The 20,729-nt window shown below is 45.9% G+C and overlaps 1 protein-coding gene and 1 long non-coding RNA gene across 2 annotated transcripts; both read left to right on the top strand.

Moving 5' to 3' along the window:
- Window positions 1-58: 58 nt before the first annotated feature.
- LOC131353774 (E3 ubiquitin/ISG15 ligase TRIM25-like) lies at window positions 59-12,172 on the top strand. The gene is made up of 6 exons (XM_058390842.1): window positions 59-8,700; window positions 9,072-9,167; window positions 9,360-9,593; window positions 9,726-9,894; window positions 10,133-10,192; window positions 10,689-12,172. Exons 1-6 carry the CDS (start codon window positions 8,101-8,103, stop codon window positions 11,300-11,302), a joined length of 1,773 nt encoding a protein of 590 aa, XP_058246825.1. The 5' UTR covers window positions 59-8,100; the 3' UTR covers window positions 11,303-12,172.
- A 1,924-nt stretch (window positions 12,173-14,096) lies between these two features.
- On the top strand, window positions 14,097-16,328 carry LOC131353780 (uncharacterized). Its single transcript, XR_009204667.1, has 4 exons — window positions 14,097-15,309; window positions 15,391-15,745; window positions 15,856-15,972; window positions 16,057-16,328. It is a non-coding gene; the product is annotated as an uncharacterized LOC131353780 (long non-coding RNA).
- The last annotated feature ends 4,401 nt before the right edge of the window (window positions 16,329-20,729 follow it).

Here is a 20,729-nt window from a genome sequence, read left to right as displayed (position 1 = left end):
TTGTTCTTCTTCTCTCTCTTTCTATCACAACAACATTCAGACTGATCTCAGAGTTCCATCATCCTCCAGAATAGGAGTTTATGTGGATCACAGTGCAGGAACTCTGTCCTTCTACAGCGTCTCTGACACCATGAAGCTCCTCCACAGAGTCCACACCACATTCACTCAGCCTCTATACGCTGGGTTCTTGGTTTGTTTCGATCAGAAGTGAGGTTGTGTGATCCAGAATAAGATGTATCTGGTGTTTTGTGGTCAGTAACAAGTAGAAATTGTATCACAAATGATCTTATAGAAAAGTGTTTAATTTCAACAAGATTCCACATTATAGAGAGATTGTTCCTGAGCACCAAAGCACTAAAATGTAAATCTAAAACACACACAGAATATTTATTCTTTGTAATGTGGTCTTCTTCTTTTTCTTCTTTCGGCTTTTCCCTTCAGGGGTCGCCCCAGCGAATCATCTTTCTCCACCTATCCCTATCTTCTGCATCCTCAACACTTACACCCACTAGCTTCATATCCTCATTTATTACATCCATATACCTCCTCTTTGGCCTTCCTCTTTTCCTCTTGCCTGGCAGTTCCATGTCAAACATTCTCCTACCAATATACTCACTCTCCCTCCTCTGGACATGTGTAACGTCTCGTCAGACATAGGAGTGTTAGAATCTATACGCAGAAGTAATAAAGAACAGAAGGCAAAATCTTAGTCGAGGTCACGAAGAAACAGAGTCAAAACCAGAAAGCAACACTGTGGACCAAAACCAAAACACAAATCCAGAAATTGAAGTCAAAAGCAAACGGGCAGGGTCATGCACGAGGTAACTAGACAATGACTAAATCAAGGCTTGGCAAGTAACGCTATAGGAAAGAATGCTTCGCAATGTGGTTGAGATAGCGTGCTGCTTATATACGTCTCTGGACTGGAAGTGGGCAGAAACGGTTAATATTCGGGCGATGGCTCCCTCTGGTGTTCAGGCCTCGTGACAGAACCCCCCTGTCTAGGAACACCTCCAGGTGTTCGATGTCGAGGGCGCCCCCTCGGGCGAGGAGCGGGTCTGTGGGGAAAGTTCTGGTGAAATTCCTCTATGAGTGCAGGGTCCAGGATGTCGTGTGCATTGACCCAGCAGCGCTCCTCCAGGCCATATCCCTCCCAGTCCACCAAGTATTGGAGGCGGCGACCCTGGCGATGCGAGTTAAGGATAGTGTGAACCCGATAGGCGAGGGAACCGTCAATGTCCAGGGGAGGGGGTGGCTCATGGGCGGTGGGGCCCGCAGTTTGTGGTTCGTGATAGGGCTTGAGCAGAGACACATGAAACGTGGGTGCAAGGCGATAAGAGGCAGGCAGCTCTAGGCGATACGAGACGGGATTAACCTGGCGAACAATTTTGAAGGGGCCGATGAATCTGGGGCTGAGCTTACGGCAGGGCAGTTTGAGTTTCAGGTTGCGCGTGGATAGCCAAACCTTTTGACCCACCAGGTAGGTTGGATGGGGTTGACGTCGGCGATTGGCCTGAATAACCTGTCTATGTATTGCCCGGTGAAGGCGGACATGGGCTCGTTCCCAGATCTCTTGGCTTCGCTTGGACCACTCGTCAACCACGGGGACGTTGGAAGGCTCCTCAGACCATGGGAACAATGGTGGCTGATAGCCAAATACACATTGGAACGGCGTCAGCGTAGAGGAATGGGTTAAGGAGTTCTGAGCATATTCGGCCCACGGGAGGAATTCACTCTATCTGTGCTGTTCCTTGCTGCAGTAAACCCTCAGGAACCTTCCCAGCTCTTGATTCAGACGTTCTGTTAGATTGGGGATGGTATCCTGAGCTCAGACTGACTTTGATTCTCAACTGTTTACAAAACTCCTGCCAGACCCTGGAGGTAAACTGCGGCCCTCGGTCTGACACTATGTCTTCAGGGAGCCCAAAATTCCGGAATACGTTGTGAAAGATGGCTAAGGCAGTTTCCATAGTCTTGGGTAAGCCTTTCATGGGGACCAATTTGCAAGCCTTGGAGAACCGGTCAATGACGACCATGATGGTCGTGAAGCCCTGCGAGTCGGGGAGGTCAGTGAGAAAGTCAATGGAGATGTGAGACCAGGGACGGTGTGGGACGGGTAGTGGTTCCAACAGACCTTCTGGCAAATGGCGTTCGGTCCGAGACTGGGTGCAGACTGAGCATGAGCGTACAAATTTCTCCACATCCTGGTTTAGAGAAGGCCACCAAAAGGTCTGACGCAGCAATTGGGCCGTACGATGGATGCCTGGGTGGCCGGAGCTGGGGCTTTCGTGGGTCCACCTAATCAGTCTTAGATGGAGTGCAGTGGGAACATAACACTTGGAGGGTGGACAATTTGGGGGTGGTGCCTTGGATGTGTAGGCCTGTTCAATTTCTCCCATGATATCCCAGCATATGGGGGCTACTAGAACAGATGATGGGAGGATAGTGTCGGGGTGTGAGGATGACTCGATGACCTCATGAATTCTGGAGAGAGCATCTGCTTTCCTGTTCTTAGAGCCGGGACAATAGGTGACCGTGAACTTGAACCGTGAGAAAAACAATGCCCACCTGGCTTGGCGTGGGTTAAGGCGTTTTGCTTCTCGAAGATACGCAAGGTTACGGTGATCAGTGAGAATGAGAAACGGGTGAGTTGCCCCCTCCAACCAATGTCTCCACTCTTCCAGAGCAGCCTTCATAGCTAGAAGCTCCTTGTTGCCCACGTCATAATTCAATTCCGCCGGTGTTAATTTACGAGAGTAGAAGGCACATGGGTGTAGTTTGCCAGACTCTGGCTGGCGTTGAGAGAGTACTGCCCCTATCCCGCTGTTCGAGGCGTCCACCTCCACTGTAAAAGGTAAATCCGTTCGTGGGTGTTGGAGTATAGGGGCAGAGGAGAAGCTGTGCCTGAGCTTATCAAAGGCTGTTCTGGCTTGATCAGTCCACTTTAGTTTCTGTGGTTTTTCCTTTAACAACGAGGTTAGAGGACTGGCTATGGTGCTATAGTTCCGATTGAAACGGCGATAAAAGTTTTCAAACCCCAGGAATCGCTGTAGGCCTTTAACACTGATGGGCTCAGGCCAGGACGTGATCACTGACACCTTGTACTGGTCCATCTCACTCCGTTTTGAGAGATCATGTAACCCAGAAACGTGATGGAGGAGCGATGGAACTCACACTTTCCCAACTTCACGAAGAGGTTATGGGCTGCCAGGCGGTGGAGGACGGCTCGAACGTGGGAAATATGTTGTTTCAAGTCTGATGAGTAAATCAAAATGTCGTCAATGTAGGCTATTACGTGACTGTGGAGCATGTCCCTGAATACTTCATTTATCATGGATTGAAACACTGCAGGGGCGTTAGTGAGTCCATAAGGCATGACTAAGTACTCATAGTGTCCATTAGTGGTGTGAAAAGCAGTCTTCCATTCATCTCCCTCTCTTATCCTGATCAGATTGTAGGCACTGTGCAGATCGAGTTTAGTGAACACTTTGGCCCCTTGTAGCTGTTCGAGGGCGGCTGGAACTAAGGGAGAGGATAGGGGTAAGGCACTGTGATTGCGTTCAAACCGCGATAGTCAATGCATGGCCGGAGCCCTGCATCCTTCTTTTCCAAAAAGAAAAAGCCTGCCTCCGCCGGAGATGTAGAGGGCCGTATATAACCTGCAGCAAGGGCCTCTTCGATGTAATCCTCCATAGCCTTTTTTTCCAGGATGGAGAGAGGGTAAACTCGATTCTTGGGTGGTACGGTGTTGGGGAGGAGTTCTATGGTGCAATCCCATGGTCTGTGTGGAGGGAGCCTGGTCACCTTTTCCTTACTGAAAACCTCCCGTAGGTCGTAGCTGGGCTTTCTATGGAAGTAGCGAGGCATGGACAAGGAGTATGATTCAGAAAACAGTTCTTTATGCAGAAAGGGGCCCATCTTCGGATGTCATCGTCCTTCCAGGATATGTCTGGGTTGTGAAGTTGCAGCCAGGGAAGGCCCAGTACTATGGGGTTGGACGGGGAAGAGATGACAAAGAAAGATAATCGTTCATGATGGGATAATCCGAGTTGGAGGTCAAGGGGTTGTGTTTGATGAGAAATGAGACCCCCTCCGATGGGCTGATCGTTGATGGCGGTCACTCTGAGCGGGGGTATGCATGGGACTGTGGGGATGTGGAGATCGTGCACCAGAGTCTCTTCCATGAGGTTGACCGCCGAGCCCGAGTCAATTAATGCTGTGACAAAAAACTGAGAATGAGCAAGGAGTAGATATGCCGGAAGAGAAACTTTGGATAAACGTACTATGGTCTCTACCTGTGATGTAGATGGTTTTTTGGGACATTGGAGCACTCTGTGACCGGGTTTCCCGCAGTAGAAGCTGACGTTGAGTTTGGTGCGCCGTTCACGCTCCTCCGCTGTAACTCGAGCCCTTTCCAGTTGCATGGGTTCAGAAAAATCCTCTGTGTATGGTTGAACTTCCATCTTATGATGTGGCAGGGGGCGTGAGGTGGTGGCTGTAGGTCGATGTTGGCGGCGCAGGTTATCCAGACGGATGGCTGTGGAAATGTACTGTGACAACGTAACGTTGGTGTCGCGGCATGCCATTTCTGCTTGTAATTCCGGGTTGAGTCCCTCGCGGAAAACTGCCATGAGAGCTGTCGCATTCCATCCCGACTGAGCTGCCAACGTGCAGAATTTTATGGCATAATCCACGGCTGTGTCCACCCCCTGGAGCAATTCCAGCAGCTGTACGGAAACATCCTTGCCTCCTGCCGAGTATTCAAACACCTCCTTGATTAAATTAGCGAAGTAATCCGCGGACGATTTGACTTGAGGGTCGGAGTCCCAACTGCTGCTGCCCAATCTAGCGCTCTGCCGGTTAGTAGGGATAATATGAACGCGCACCTGGTTCTCTCGTTGCTGTAAGCCTCAGGTTGGTGAGCGAAGTAGTTATCGCATTGACGAAGGAAACCCCGGTAGCGATCGGCGGATCCGTCGAACTCAAAACGAGGAAGTTTGCTGCGAATGTTGTACGCTGGTGCCGCGGCTGCCACTTGATCCGGTGGCTGTTGCTGGAGCTGTTGGTTAGCGGCTTTCAGTGCGTCGACCTCCGCCTGATAAGCTTGGATGAGGACTCGCTGTCACCATAGCGCAGCTTGCATATCTGCTGGACTCATCTCTGGCGAAGCATTCTGTAACGTCTCATCAGATGTAGGAGTGTTAGAATCCATACGCAGATGTAATAAAGGACAGAAGGCAAAATCTTAGTCGAGGTCACGAAGAAACAGGGTCAAAACCAGAAAGCAACACTGTGGACCAAAACACAAATCCAGAAATCGAAGTCAAAAGCAAACGGGCAGGGTCATGCACGAGGTTACTAGACAATGACTAAATCAAGGCTTGGCAAGTAACGCTATAGGAAACAATGCTTCGCAATGTGGCTGAGATAGCGTGCTGCTTATATACGTCTCTGGACCGGAAGTGGGCAGAAACGGTTAATATTCGGGCGATGGCTCCCTCTGGTGTTCAGGCCTCGTGACAACATGTCCAATCCATGTTAATCTGGCCTCTCTAACTTTGTCCCCCAAACATCCAACATGAGCTGTCCCTCTGATGTACTCCTTCCTAATCCTGTCCAACCTTGTCACTCCCAAAGAGAACCTCAACATCTTCAGCTCTGCTACCTCCAGCTCTGACTCCTGTCTCTGTCTCAGTGATACTGTCTCTAAACCATACAGCATGACTGGTCTCACCACTGTCCTGTACACCTTCCCCTTGATTCTTGCTGAAATTTTTCTATCACACAGAACTCCCGACACCTCTTCACCCTGTAATCTTACTGTTCCACTTCCCTCCCTGTCATTCACACACATGTACTCAGTCTTACTACGACTGACTTTCATTCCTCTTCTCTCCAGCGCAAACCTCCACCTCTCCAGGTTTTCCTCCACCTTCTCTCTGCTCTCACTACAGATCACAATGTCATCTGCAAACATCATTGTCCAAGGAGTCTTCTGTCGGACCTCCTCTGACAAATGGTCCATTACCATAGCAAACAGGAAGGGGCTCAGAGCCGATCCCTGATGCAGTCCCACCTCCACTTTGAACTCCTCTGTCTGACCTACAGCACACCTCCCCACTGTCCTGCTCCTCTCATACATGTCCTGCACCACTCTGACATACTTCTCTGCTACTCCTGACTTCCTCATACAGTACCACAGCTCTTCTCTTGGTACCCTGTCATACGCTTTCTCCAAGTCTACAGACACACAATGCAACTCTCTCTGACCATCCCTATACTTCATCAGAATTCTGAGAGCAAAAATTGCATCTGTTGTGCTCTTTCTGGGCATGAAGCCATACTGCTGCTCACAAATTTCCACTACCTTCCTTAACCTAGCTTCCACTACTCTTTCCCATAGCTTCATTGTATGGCTCATCAACTGTATCCCCCTATAGTTGCTGCAACTCTGCATGTCACCCTTATTCTTAAAGATCGGCACTAATACACTTCTTCTCCATTCCTCAGGCATATTCTCACTCTCTAAAACCCTGTTAAACAGACTAGTTAAAAATTCCACTGCTGCCTCTCCTAGACACTTCCAGACCTCCACCGGGATGTCGTCAGGACCAACTGTTTTTCATCCTGCTTTTCATCCTCTTTAAAGCCTTTCTGAATTCATACCTTCTTATCTTATCTACTTTCTGATCCACAGAGTTCACCCCTTCTACTCTTTTTTCCCTCTCATTTTCCTCATTCATCAGCTCTTCAAAGTACTCCTTCCATCTCCTCTGTACACTCTCCTCACTTGTGAGCACCTTTCTACCTCTATCCTTAATAACTCTAACTTGCTCCACATCCTTCCCATCTCGATCCCTCTGCCTAGCTTACACTCTCTCCCACTACCACTTTACAGTCACTAATCTCTTTCAGATTGCCTCTTCTACATAGGATGTAGTCTATCTGTTTGGTCCTACCTCCACTCTTGTAAGTCACTCTATGCTCCTCCCTCTTCTGAAAATAAGTGTTAACCACAGCCATGTTCATCCTCTTAGCAAAGTCCACTACCATCTGTCCTTCAAGGTTCCTTTCCTTAACTCGAAACTTGCCCATCACCTCATCACCTGTGTTCCCCTCACCAACATGTCCATTAAAATCTGCTCCTATCACCACTCTCTCACCCATGGTCAAACTCTCTACCACCTCATCTAATTCACTCCAGAATCTCTCTTTCTCCACTATCTCCTTGAACCTCTAACTTCAGACTCATCACCCTGTCTGACACTCTCTTCACCTCCAGAACATTCCTCACAAACTCCTCCTTCAGGACCACACCTACCCCATATCTCTTACTATCCACACCATAATAAAACAGCTTGAACCCTGCTCCTATACTACAAACCTTGCTACCCTTCCACCTGGACTCCTGTACACACAGTATATCCACCTTCCTTCTCTCCATCATATCAGCCAGCTCTCTACCTTTCCCTGTCATAGTACCAACATTCAGAGCTCCTATTCTCAGCCCTACACTCTTACCTTTCCTCTTCTCTCTCTGTCTACACACTCTCCTTCCTCCTCTACTTCTTCGAGCAACAGTAGCCCAATTTCCACCAGCGCCCTGTAGGTCAGCGGCGCCGATGGCAGGCGTTGTTAGCCTCGACTGATCTGATATGAAATTCAGAGTACTGACGATTTGCATGGTTAAATTTGGCAATGTTTTACACCAGATGCACTTCCTGACGCAACCCTCTCTATTTATCCGGGCTTGGGACCGGCACAGAAGTCACTGGACTGTGACCCCTATGGCCAGATTAGAAATCACATGGAATAAAGTGTTAAATTGTAATCATTGGAATTTTTCAATAAGGCCAAAAGTTTGCTGGAGCAGCAGCTACATGGGTTATATTTTTGCACTGAAGGGGGATGAAATGGTTAAAAGAGGAGCGTTCATAACTTCTCTGTGTTTGTGCTCCTCCTCCTTCCTCCCTCCCTCTCTCTCATGCACACACACACACACACATACACACACACATACACACACACACACACACACAGAACCAGGAAGTTTAAGAGAAAATGAAACAGATCTCTCTCTCCACGTGTTAGTCTAGGAAAATGGCTGAAGCCAGTATTTCGGTAGATCAGTTTTCAGTGGATCAGTTCAGCTGTCCAGTGTGTCTGGATCTCCTGAAGGATCCGGTGACTATCCCCTGTGGTCACAGTTTCTGTAAGGTGTGTATTAATGGTTGCTGGGATCAGGAGGATCAGAAGGGCGTCTACAGCTGTCCTCAGTGCAGAGACACTTTCACTCCAAGGCCTGTTCTACGCAGAAACAACATGCTGGCTGAAGTGGTGGAGAAACTGAAGAAGACTGAAGTCCAAGCTGCTTCTCCTGCCCACTGTTATGCTGGACCTGGAGATGTGGAGTGTGATTTCTGCACCGGGAGAAAACACAAAGCCGTCAAGTCCTGTCTGATGTGTGTGACCTCCTTTTGTGAAACTCATCTGAAACCTCATTTAGATATTCCTGCTTTAAAAAAACACACGTTAGTCGAAGCCTCTGGAAATCTACAAGAGAAGATCTGCTCTGAACATGATAAAGTGCTGGAGATCTACTGTCGTACTGATCAAAGATGTATTTGCTCTTTGTGCATGTTGGATAAACATAAAGGCCATGACGCTGTATCAGTTACAGCAGGAAGAGCTGAGAAACAGGTGAGGACTCATCCCAATGATATTTCTCATTTAGATTTAGCAGCTTTGGTCAGTTACAAGATTGAACTTGTGATTGAAGAGAGTTTGAATGGGATTGGTTGATTCTGAACACTGACACATTCCTAATTATAAAATTGAGTGCACAATTATGCAACCTGGTTATTTATTTTTTATTTATTTCTCCAAAAATGACTCAAGGTTGTTTCCACTTTAATTTATTGGCTGCAATTTCACATAAAATGTAGAAAAGACTCTGACAGGATTTATCTTGGTTTCATTTTTTTACACAACAAAAACCTGCCATTTTAACAGGGGTGTAGACTTTTTATATCCACTGTATAACCTTATGGATATAACTGATGTGTCCTCAGACTGAGCTAAAGGAGGATCAGATGAAATTCCTGCAGAGAATCCAGGAGAAGCAGAAGAAGGTGCAGGAGCTGAAACAGACTGTGAACACTATAAAGGTGAGCAGTGAGCAGAGACAGAGCTGCTCCTAGAAACACACACAACATGGACAACCAGTCATTTAGAGTCCCAGTAAGAGAGGGAATGATAGATGAGATTTATATCTTGTGTGTGTGTGTCTGTGTGTGTGTGTGTGTGTGTGTCTGTGTGTGTGTCTGTGTGTGTGTGTGTGTGTGTGTGTGTCCTAACAGCTCAGTGCACAGACAGCAGTAGATGACAGTGAGAGGATCTTTACTGAGATGATCAGCTTCATGGAGAAAAAGCGCTCAGAGGTGACGGAGCTGATCAGAGCTCAGGAGAAGACTGAACTGAGTCGAGCTGAACGACTCCTGGAGCAACTGGAGCAGGAGATTGCTGATCTTCAGAGGAGAGTCACTGAGCTGGAGCAGCTTTCACACACACACGATCACATCCATTTCCTCCAGGTAACACTCACTGTCTGATCTACAGAGCCAGCTGTTCCTCACACACTCTCTAAAACACCTCTCATTAAAGCAGCAATAAATGTCCCTGTCTGACATCACAAGTGTGTCTTTCATTTCATTTCTTCTCTGTAGGCTTTAGCTTCTGGATGTCAATCTCCATTAAAAAGACCAGAGTTTGACACGTCCAGAATCACTGTCCCTCAACATCTGTCATTTGATGGAGTGAGGAATTCTCTCTCAGATCTGAAGAAGAGACTGGAGGAATTCTGTGAGGAGGAATTCAACAAAATCCCTCCACATGGTAAGAGGAGCTGCTCCTGCTGGAGAAACACAATGATGGACGTCTTTACTCGCTCTGTGAAGTGTTATTTCTTAGCCATGCTCCTGCTTACTTTTCTGCAGCCAGTTTGCTCACCTGACACTTTGAAGTAAAATACTGATTTCAAATGAATAAACTGACTGTATCACTTTCAACTGTTTCCATCTTTTACACAACCTGATGATGCTTTTTGTCTTCATTTCCATTTTTCTCTCCACAGCTGCAGCAGTTCAGATCATTTCACTACCAGAGATACAGAACAGAGAAGAGTTTCTGAAATGTATGTCTAACACACACACAGACACACACACACACAAAAACACACACACAGATACACACGAACACATGTACATTAAGTACACACACACACACACAAATACACACACGTACATTATGTAAAGACACACACAAATATAAATACACACACACACACGTACAGTACATTAAGTACACACACACACACACACACATACACACACAAATGTACCTTAAGTACACACACACACATGTAGAAGTGTAAATTACACACACATGCACACAAACAAGCAGAAGTGTGAATTACACACACACACACACAGACACACACACAAACACACACATACACACACAAGCAGAAGTGTAAATTACACACACACACACACACACACAAACACACACACACACACACACACACAAACACACACACACACACACAAACAAGCAGAGTAAATCACACACACACACATACACACACAGTTTTCAAACACTGTTCAGTTTGTTTTTCTCTTTTATTTTAGATTTCTGTTCTCTGACTCTGGATCCCAACACGACAAATCCTAAACTCATTCTGTATGAGAAGAACAGAGTGGTGAGAGGCAGTGTGAGAGAGCAGCAGTACTCTGATCATCCAGAGAGATTTGACTCCTGGTTTCAGGTGTTGTGTAAGGAGAGTGTGTGTGGACGCTGTTACTGGGAGGTGGAGTGGACCGGTGTTAGAGGTGTGTCCATATCAGTCTCATATAAAGACATCAGCAGGAAAGGACCGGGTGATGAGTGTGGGTTTGGACGCAACAATCAGTCCTGGAGTCTGTGGTGTTCTTCTTCTCATTATTCTTCTCTCTCTTTCCTTCACAACAACACTGAGACTGATCTCAGAGTTCCATCATCCTCCAGAATAGGAGTTTATTTGGATCACAGTGCAGGAATTCTGTCCTTCTACAGTGTCTCTGACACCATGAAGCTCCTCCACAGAGTCCACACCACATTCACTCAGCCTCTATATGCTGGGTTCTTGGTTTGTTTACGATCAGAAGCGAGGTTGTGTGATCCAGAATACAGAAAAGTGTTTCATTTCAACAAGATTCCACATTATAGAGAGATCGTTCCTGAGCACCAAAGCACTAAAATGTAAATCTAAAACACACACACAGAATATTCATTCTTTGTAATGTGGTAATCATTTTATTATCCACAGACACTTACAGAAATATGTTTTATAGGTTTTTAACAATTAAGAACCTTATTTTAATGAAACATTTATAAACTTTACAATATCCTGGTTGTGTAAGTATGTACAGCTTTATAATTGGGGGTGTGTCTGTGTTCAGAATAAACCAATCACATTCAATCTCATGTACAAAAGTAATTATCATCAGCTGCATCAATGAAATGATTCTGATTAACTCCAAATAAAGAAGATTCTGTGGGATTTTCTTCATATCTTCTTGTCTTCATCTGACCGACTAAAATAACAGAAGCAGCTTTGATTTACTGATATATTTAACTTTATAAACTCCTGACACAAATATGATATGAAACAGAGAGAGAGAGAGAGAGAGAGAGAGAGAGAGAGAGAGAGAGAAGAAACAGCACATGGTTCAAACTGTGAAGGGATTTCAGTCAGAAGTTTTGGAGATCTGCAGGATACACAAAATTATTCCTGAAAAGATGATACACCAGAAGCTGACCACATGGTTTAAAATGTTAAAACTTTACTCCTGATTGTGAAACAGAAATGTTTTCAGGTCAGAATGTTAATGTGGGAAGGGATTTTGAGTTTAGTTTGGAGTGTTTATATCAGACAGTCTGTTTATATACAGTCTGTAAATCTACCCTTTCAGACGTCCTTCTCATCTCGGGACAGTTTGATATTTTCTCATCAAGTTTTCACTCTAGCCAAAATGTCTGAATGCCTTCACAGTCAGGTACCTATATCCACTCACTCTGAGATGCATGTTTCTTCACAATACGGGACCTGCATAGCAACTATAATCTCATCAGAACCAGTAAGGCTGACAAATGGAAAACCATCTTTCACATGACCAGGGGACTTTATAGATACTTGGTCATGCTTTACGGGCATCAACAAGTGCAATGCAAATTGATAGATGCAATGGTGTAAAGCACAATGGTGTTTAGCAGTTGCCAGGAGAACGGTACTTGCCTGACTGCATTGTGCCAAGTTTAATAAATAAATTTTTGCCAGATGTGGAACATGTTTTAGATTCTACATAAAGGGATAATGCAGGGAATACAAGTCTGGAAATCCTTTAAACCTTGGACATCAACACTCCACCTTTAAGAGATAAGTTTCTTTGGGGACAACAATTCAAAATATTTTTTGTCTTTTATAATCTTTGTGAGCAATTTTCTGTAATTCTCTCTGAAGCTGATTTACTAATTACAATAGCCAAGTATCTACCTAGCTGTTTAACTTGTATCCCAGATATACATTATTCATCCTGGTATTGTAGTGCCATCATTTTTCTTTTCGAGTGATTGACTGATAAACCTAAGGTATCCGAGAACAACTGAAGAGCCTCCAAAATAACAGAGACCTGATCTTTATTCTTCAGAAATAAAAGTTTCTGCTACTAATAAAAATAAAAAAACAGGGAAATAGGGCACACCTTTCTAATTCCTCTTCAGACAACAAAACAAGAAGATAAAGAATCCCTACTTGAAATATTAATATTGAAGGGTCTGATACATGAAATCGTGCTATTGACTTGTAAATATCTAAAAACAAAATTCCTCATTTATTAAATCTGAATAATCTAAAAACTCTAAAAGCAGTCTGATATTGTTTAAAATATTTCTCCACTTCATAAATTCAGACTGGGTGAAAGATATCATTTCCTCCAAACATGCTTTTAATCTATTGGCATATAAACACGCTAATAAATTGTAATCCCAGTTAAGCAGCATGATCGGGCGCCAGTTATTAGAGTGCAAAATGTTGTAAGAAAAATAAAACGTTCTTAATGAAGAAGTTTATTGCATTGTAGCATTGACAAAATACATAAAGTTCTTTGGGTTCACTGGAGTCAAAAACGAACACAGGACAAATTCTGCTCAAACATTTCATACAGTTTACTTTTTGCAATTTAAATAAGTTTCACTTTAAATGTGAAGTGTAAGAACTGATTATCACCCAAATGGCTGGGTGATATTATCATCTAGCCGGATGTCTTTAGATGGTAATCACGATTACGTTACACCTTAGCTTGGTACTGTTATAGGTGTTATCACCCAAGTGGTCAGGCAATACTAAATGGTAATCACAGTCACGTATACCCTTTGTTTAATAATGGTCCTTGATGTCTTGCTGCCACTCTCATACTAATAATTGATTGACATCATGGTCATGCTGGTCATGCTGTCAAATGTCCCTCCCTTTATTTCAGATGAAGCAATTGGTAAAGAGCTGTCTCTGTATGGGCAAATGGTCTCCCCCATTATAAAAAAAAAGTCCCCCTTGGTTGCAAGTCTCCTCTGGTTAAACACTTGGTGTCTTTTAGGAGAATGATTTTCATGGTTTCTAAAGAAGGTGTGGAGGAGCTGAATGCTGTTTGTAAATTTAGTGTCGATGGCTTCGATTACAGCATTTCCGTATCTTCGGATGCAGACATGAAGTGTTTTAAGTGTGGAAAAACAGGGCATCTTGTTCGGTCTTGAGAAACCAGGGCAGGATGCAACTGAGCCTGATGGTGTTGTTTCCCCAGCGTCTACAGTTCAGCCAGCTGCTGAAAGCCCCGGAGCTGCTGCTACACCAGACCCAAAGAAACCCCAAGCCCAGCCTGCAGCCCAGAAGCCCACTGGGGCTAGAGTCCTGGAAAAAGCCCTGCTTGGCTGAACCGGCTGCAGAAGAGCCATGCTCAGCTCAACCAGACCGGGATTCTAGCACAGTGCTGGAGCTGCCTGCGCTTTCAGAGGCAGATTTCTGAGATTTCTCTTAATCATGCGATTTCAGAGAGTTTTGTCGTTATTTTTGCCTCTGGACTTCTGTTTTCAACTCTCTGAGTGACCGGCATACAGCTTCACAGTGCCGGCTGTTTTGCTTACACCAGAGATAAGCTGATAGCACTGCAAAAAAAAGAATACTAACCACCTTTCGTCAAAGTGCATTTTGACAGTTCTAGGTGAAAGTTCATCCAATCAGAACGCATTGTGACAGGAAGTCTCGCCCCCCTGTCATCCAATCAGAACGCGTTGTGACAGGAAGTCCCGCCTCCTTGTGACCAATGAGATTCTTCTATTTTCCGGATATCCCGCCCCACTTCCCCCTTCCAATTTTTTGAATATCCGTTCACGCGCACCGGCGTTCCGTTCGCGCGCTTCAGGGTGTGTGCAAAAGTTTTCAGACAGTGTGCAAGGCCTGCAGCGGGAATGCGAGGCTGAAAGTATTCGGACAGTGCGCGAGGCCTGCCGCGGGGATGTGAGGCCGGAAGTATTCGGACAGTGCGCGAGGGCTGCCGCGGGAATGCGAGACCGAAAGTTTTTGGACAGTGCGCGAGGGTGTGTTTCACGCGGCCGTGTCTTGAACTTTTGGTGTGATTTTAAACGTTTTATTAATAACCTTTATTTTTTTTTTAGTTGTGAAACGTACACGGATATATGCAAAAAGAGGATTAATGGCGTATCACGGGAGTTCTATTATCAACGAGACCCTTATATAGATTTTTCAAGATTCTGGCAAAGAGGGTCTGTGGAAAAGCAGCGCGTGTCTCCGTCATACTCAGACACCGCCGTCGGATCCGTTGTGCGAGGAATGGCCTTTGGATTCCGGGGGCCGATGGGGTTATGTGTTTAGATATGAAATAGGGGAATTGCAGCTTTATCAGTTGAAGTGTGGAGAGACGGTCCCGAGGTGTCCGGCTTCGTTATCCTCTAACGACTAACGACTAACGACTGGGGTGTGTTAAAGAAGGTCTTCCTTGAGAATTTTAGTGATAGGAAGTCCCACCCCCCTTTGGACCACCCCATGCAAATGTCAGGCCGAAAGTTTTTGGACGGTGCGCGAAGCCGGCCTTGCACCAAACCCTTGAACTCTTCTGTACTTTTTTAAATAAGTTTTTCTCTTTAATAAAGTTACCGCGGAAGAACTAGAGGGTATTAGCCTCAGTCAGACTGAACCAGGTACTGTATCTCTCTCTGTGTATTTTGCCATCTGTTATATATAGCTCTGGTAAAAAACTTTTTTTTTCCTACGCGTGCCAGATTTTACACGCAACATAAATCCTGATGAGTTTTCCAGGGAGCCGGGGAACGACAGCCTCGTGGAGGATCTGGATTTAATTCTAACAGGGGCTTCACCAGTGAGGACTTCGCCAGCGATCTCACGAGATCGACGTGTTCAGCACGCTCCTCCGAGAAGCGGAGACCCCGCGATCGAAATATTACCGACTCCGGCCCCACGAGTCGCGAGCGTGACGCCCATCTTAAAAGCCTGCGATGCGCCCCGGCAAGCGAAGGGACTGAAATTTCTCAGAAATATCAATAGTGAAAAGGTTGTTTACAGACTCGGCCAAATCACCCACGTGTTCGACCAGGGAAGCGGGGCGTGTGATTAACGGTGTGTTTTATGCGTGTGTGTGTGTGAGAATATGTGTCTTCTTTTTTAAAAAAAAAAACAGTGTGTGAATACGTTTTTGTGATACGAGCCTTATTTTTAAAAACAATCAGAGACTGAATCGGAGAACACCCCCGAACCGAATCAGGAAGCGGAGCGACGACGGAGAGAACGTGGATGTCCCGTTAGAGCTCTGTTTAAGCGCAGGTTTCCTCAGCGACGGTTTAACGGTATGTTGTTTATATATATATTTAGATTACATTTCTTCTTTATATACCTATACGTATAAGATTTTGATAGGGATTTTTTTTCAGGCGACGTCTCTAACAGGGAAGTGAGACCCGAACGGTTCGAGAATTCCGCAGCCTCTCCGCCAGCGTCGTGACGGAGGATTATTGCGTCTCGCCGAAATAATGAGCGATTTGATTCACGATCTTATTCGTGACTACAGTGCCACGTTTTCTAACGCGTATGAAAAGGTTTTGAGTGAAATGTTTTGAGTGAAATGTTTTGAATGTTCGGCTCGGTATATATTTTTGACGTTGTGATTGCAAGGTTATAGATGGGGGTAATTATATATAATAAAATTGTGCATGAAAAAATAAAAAATCATTTAACCCCTGAGTTGTGACATTTTATTTAGCCCCTCGTTCAAAGTAAAAAAGCATACAAAAAACATATAAAATAAATACATATATCATTAAAAAATAAAAAAATGGGTGAGACATTAGAGAGGGTCCTAGCAGAATTAAGGTTAAGCGTGGAAGGGCTAAGGCTTATCCTGCCCTCCTTTCGCATAGACACGCGGCAGGAGGTATACGATAATACTGCCGTGTTTCGGCAAGATCCTCTACAGGCGATAGAAAATGCCATCCTCAGTTTAAATAGATCCGATAATCCATTTATGGAAATCGAGGCCGCTATTCGTTCTATAAACACGGAAGCGGGGGAGAGAGAGGAAGAAGGAGGGGCGGCGGGCCATGGGAGAGAATTGAGAGAAGGAGAGGGCGGGGAAGAGTCTGAAAGAGAGATGCGGGTGGGAGGAGGAGGGTCTGGAGAGGACGAAAGAGAGATGCGTGTGGGAGGAGGGGTTGAAGAGGGTGGGGAAGAGGATGAAAGAGAGGTGCAGGTGGGAGGAGGAGTGGCTGGAGAGGGTCAGGAAGAGGCTGAAAGAGAGATGCGGGTGGGAGGAGGGTCTGGAGAGGACGAAATAGAGATGCGTGTAGGAGGAGGGGTTGGAGAGGGTGGGGAAGAGGATGAAAGAGAGATGCAAGTGGGAGGTGGAGGATGCGGTATGGGCGAAGACGAGGAGCGACGTAGAACCAATGAAAGAAAAATCAGTGTCACGACTCACGAGAATTTTAACGCCGTAAAAATGAGACGCGTGTTATCGATCCCGCCGATAGGAGACGTGCCGGATATCGCTACGTTTTATCAAAACGTGATCAGCCTCATTCGAGAATCGGTCAAGGATGCGAGAACCATAGCAGAATGGGGGTACGTGGTGCAGATGAGCGTAGAGGGGGAAAATGTAAGAGTTCATGCGTCGGTAGTTGTCGATGAGACGGGCGGTAACATTCTACCCGTTTTTGAAGATATGCTCGATCGTTTAGTACAGTCGAACATGGGTGTTGCGGCGAGCGAACGAGAGGAGCTGATAGTTCAGGTGGTGCGGAACCCTAAAGGCGGTGGGAAACGTAAGCTGGAGAAAACTTTAGACGGCGAGATCGTACGTAAGAAAAGATGACATCTGTACGTTACAGAGGAGCGCAGAGATCAGCTCTGCTTCGCCATCGGTCTAGCTCACGTGTGTAACGAGGGATTCACAGACTGGCAGTGCGAGAGACGAGCTAGAGAGTGGTAACGTGCCATCGGTTTGGACGATCGGACGCCCGTCGGCTTCGGTGACGTGCGGAAATTCAAAGAGTTGTTAAAACGTAAAATCGTAGTGTTTTACAGAAAATCTAACATCCTCTCGCATTTCGAAACGGATTTCCCCGACCGCTCCCGAACTTTGTTTTTATTTTTACAGGATAACCATTATTATGGGATAAAAAGCCTCAAAGTATTTATAGGCATGCGTTTCATCTGTAATTATTGTTACAAGGGTTTTGATTGTTCCTACACGCATTGTTGTTGAGGTTACTGTCATATATGCAACGACGGGGAGTGCCCCAGGCAAGAGCACGATCCTGAATGCACCAATTGTCTTTGAAAGTGTCGTTCCCCGGCGTGTTATGCTCGTCACAAAGAAGGTAAAAGGAACGTTGTAACGGGGAGGACGGTCAGTCTCTGCGAGCTCGTTGCGCCAGATGCGGCAGGTGTTACAAAGCGGGATCAGACGCTCGTGTCATCATTGCGCTAAGATGGAATGTAAAATCTGCGGGGAGAGGTTATCAAGGGAGTCGGGAATCGTTCACAGGTGTTACATCTGTCCTCTCCCCGTGAGGGCCGACCGTCCCTATTTGATTTTTTATGACTTTGAAACGTTCGCCGATGAGAAAGGCGTGCACGTTCCTTTTCTGGTGTATGCGAAAACGTTGAAAGGTGAAGAGAGGTGGTTTTACGGTCGGGACTGCGTTAAACATTTTCTTATGCATTTCAGAAACGAATGCTACAGACGTAACGTTTTTATCGCTCACAATGCCAAAGGGTTCGACGCCTATCTGGTTTTGAGCGGTATGCTGAAAGAAGGGTTATCGCCGCGGCATATTCTCATGACGGGGAGTAAAGTCCTCAGTTTTGAGGACCCTCATTATGAGCTGAAATTTATAGACTCTCTGTCTTTCCTACCCATGCGTCCTAGGTTTCGCCGATCAGAGCAAGGGGTATTTTCCTCATAAATTCAGCTCAGCGGAGCATCTCGAGTACGTAGGACCGTTCCCTCCCCCCTCAGATTATGCTGTAGAGTGCATGTCAGAGCGCAAACATCAGGATTTTCATGAATGGTACACCGAGGCCGCGCACGGCGTTTTTAACTTTAGGAAGGAAGCTCTGTGTTATTGTAAATATGACGTGATCATACTCTCCCAGGGCTGTGTCAAATTCAGAGACCAGTTTTTCGGAGAGATGCGGGTGGACCCGTCACCATAGCGTCAGCCTGTATGAAAGTGTTTATCACGAATTATATGACCCCTAAGACGCTGGCCATACCCTGTCCCTACGTTTACGCACGGAGGTGTAAAAGATTCTCGCACGCGTCCATCCAATGGCTAGAATGGGTCATGGTGAAAGAAAAAATCTTTATACAGCACACTTTAAATATAGGGGAAAAGCAGATTGGTCCTTTTTTTGTAGACGGTTACGCCGAGATCGACGGGGAAAAATACGCGTGGGAATATCACGGGTGCTTTTACCACAGCTGCTCGTTGTGTTTCAGTCCGGCAGAGACATGTCCGATGAGAGGCGTCAGTTTCGGCGAATTGTGGACGAGCAGAGAGGAGAGAGTGAGGACGCTAGAGTCCGAACATGACGTCCGCGTGATGGTGATGAGAGAACATGAGAGGCTCAAGATGAAAAAATCTTGTGAGCGCATCAGAGAGTTTCTCCGTACGTTTAATCCTCCGGAGCCTCTGATCCCTCGTGACGCTCTTTATGGAGGACGAATGAGTGCTCTTAAGCTGAGACACACGGTGGGGCCCGGGGAAAAGGTGTTGTACGTAGACGTAACCTCTCTGTATCCTTATGTTAACAGCGTATGCATTTACCCTTTAGATCATCCTACGATCATATACAAAGATTTCGGAGACCCTAGAAACTACTTCGGTCTTATCAGAGCCACAGTCTACCCGCCTCGCGGTCTCTTTTTCCCTGTTTTACCGTACAAAAGCAAGAACGGTAAATTAATATTTCCTCTATGTCGCACGTGCGCAGAATCCTGCATGCAGAATGACCCTTGCTCGCACGACGATGATGCCAGAGCGCTGACGGGTGTGTGTGTTACTGTAGAATTTAACAAAGCCTTGGAGATGGGTTACAGAGTAGCTAAAATCACTGAGGTTTGGCACTTTGATAAAACCAGCGACTCTGTGTTCACCGGGTAAGTACACGCGTTTTTAAAAGGAAAGCAGGAAGCTTCCAGTTATCCGCCCGACGCTGTGGATCGGGACAGCAGGGAGAGGTACGTCGGAGAGTATATGGAACGTCAGGGGATCCGTTTAGACCCCGAAAAGATAGAGGCGAATCCCGTCAAGAGACAGGTGGCTAAACTCTGTTTTCCGGTAAATATGTGGTCGAGTATTTTGATATTCTGGATGATCGGAGAGCATTGATCAGGTGGAGATATGGTGAGCGTTGCGTTCAGCTTCCGGGTAAAATGAGTAACGTCTTCATAGCGGCGTTCACAACGGCGTACGCGCATCTCAAGATGTATGGTTACCTGGAAAGCTTGAGGGAGAGGGTTCTGTACACCGACATGGACAGTTTGATTTATGTGGTGAAGGAGGGGGAGATGCCTTTAGAATTGGGAAATTACCTAGCCGAGCTGACCGACGAATTGGACAGGGGCAGCATACAAGAGTTTGCGTCCGCGGGGCCCAAGACCTACGCCTATCAGACGAAGGATAAAAAAAAAGTGGTGATGCGCGTCAAAGGCATCACGCAGACCCTAGAATGCTGCGAGAGGGTCAACTTTGACAGCGTCAGAGATCTGGTGGAGGATTATTTAAGGATCTCCAGGGAGGCAGGGGTTATCGAGATTCCTCAGCAGGGGATAACTCGTGATAAAACGGGCTTCTCATTAAAAAACTCGTCATTTCAGAAAAAGCTTCGGGTTGTATACGACAAAAGACGACTCTTTCCAGACGGTACTACTCTACCATTTGGATATTAACCGAATATAATTTATTGAGGGGCTAATAAATAAAATGTCGCATCTTGATGTTATAGAAGAAACAGATTTCGAACACTGGTTCATCTGTCCTTTCTCTTGTATGATAGCGGGTCCTAGCGGGTGTGGGAAAACCTATTTTGTGAAAAGTGTATTGGA

This window comes from Hemibagrus wyckioides, linkage group LG06 (genome assembly GCF_019097595.1).
Source record: "Hemibagrus wyckioides isolate EC202008001 linkage group LG06, SWU_Hwy_1.0, whole genome shotgun sequence".
Classification (NCBI taxonomy): domain Eukaryota; kingdom Metazoa; phylum Chordata; class Actinopteri; order Siluriformes; family Bagridae; genus Hemibagrus; species Hemibagrus wyckioides.
This window is presented reverse-complemented; position numbering and strand designations above follow the sequence as displayed.

Excerpts from the sequence above, each read along its gene's own strand:
- LOC131353774 (XM_058390842.1), top strand. The coding sequence starts at position 8,101 with ATGGCTGAAGCCAGTATTTCGGTAGATCAGTTTTCAGTGGATCAGTTC. Across the intron at positions 9,594-9,725 it reads ATCACATCCATTTCCTCCAG|GCTTTAGCTTCTGGATGTCA; the intron begins GTAACACTCACT and ends TCTTCTCTGTAG. Across the intron at positions 9,895-10,132 it reads CAACAAAATCCCTCCACATG|CTGCAGCAGTTCAGATCATT; the intron begins GTAAGAGGAGCT and ends TTCTCTCCACAG.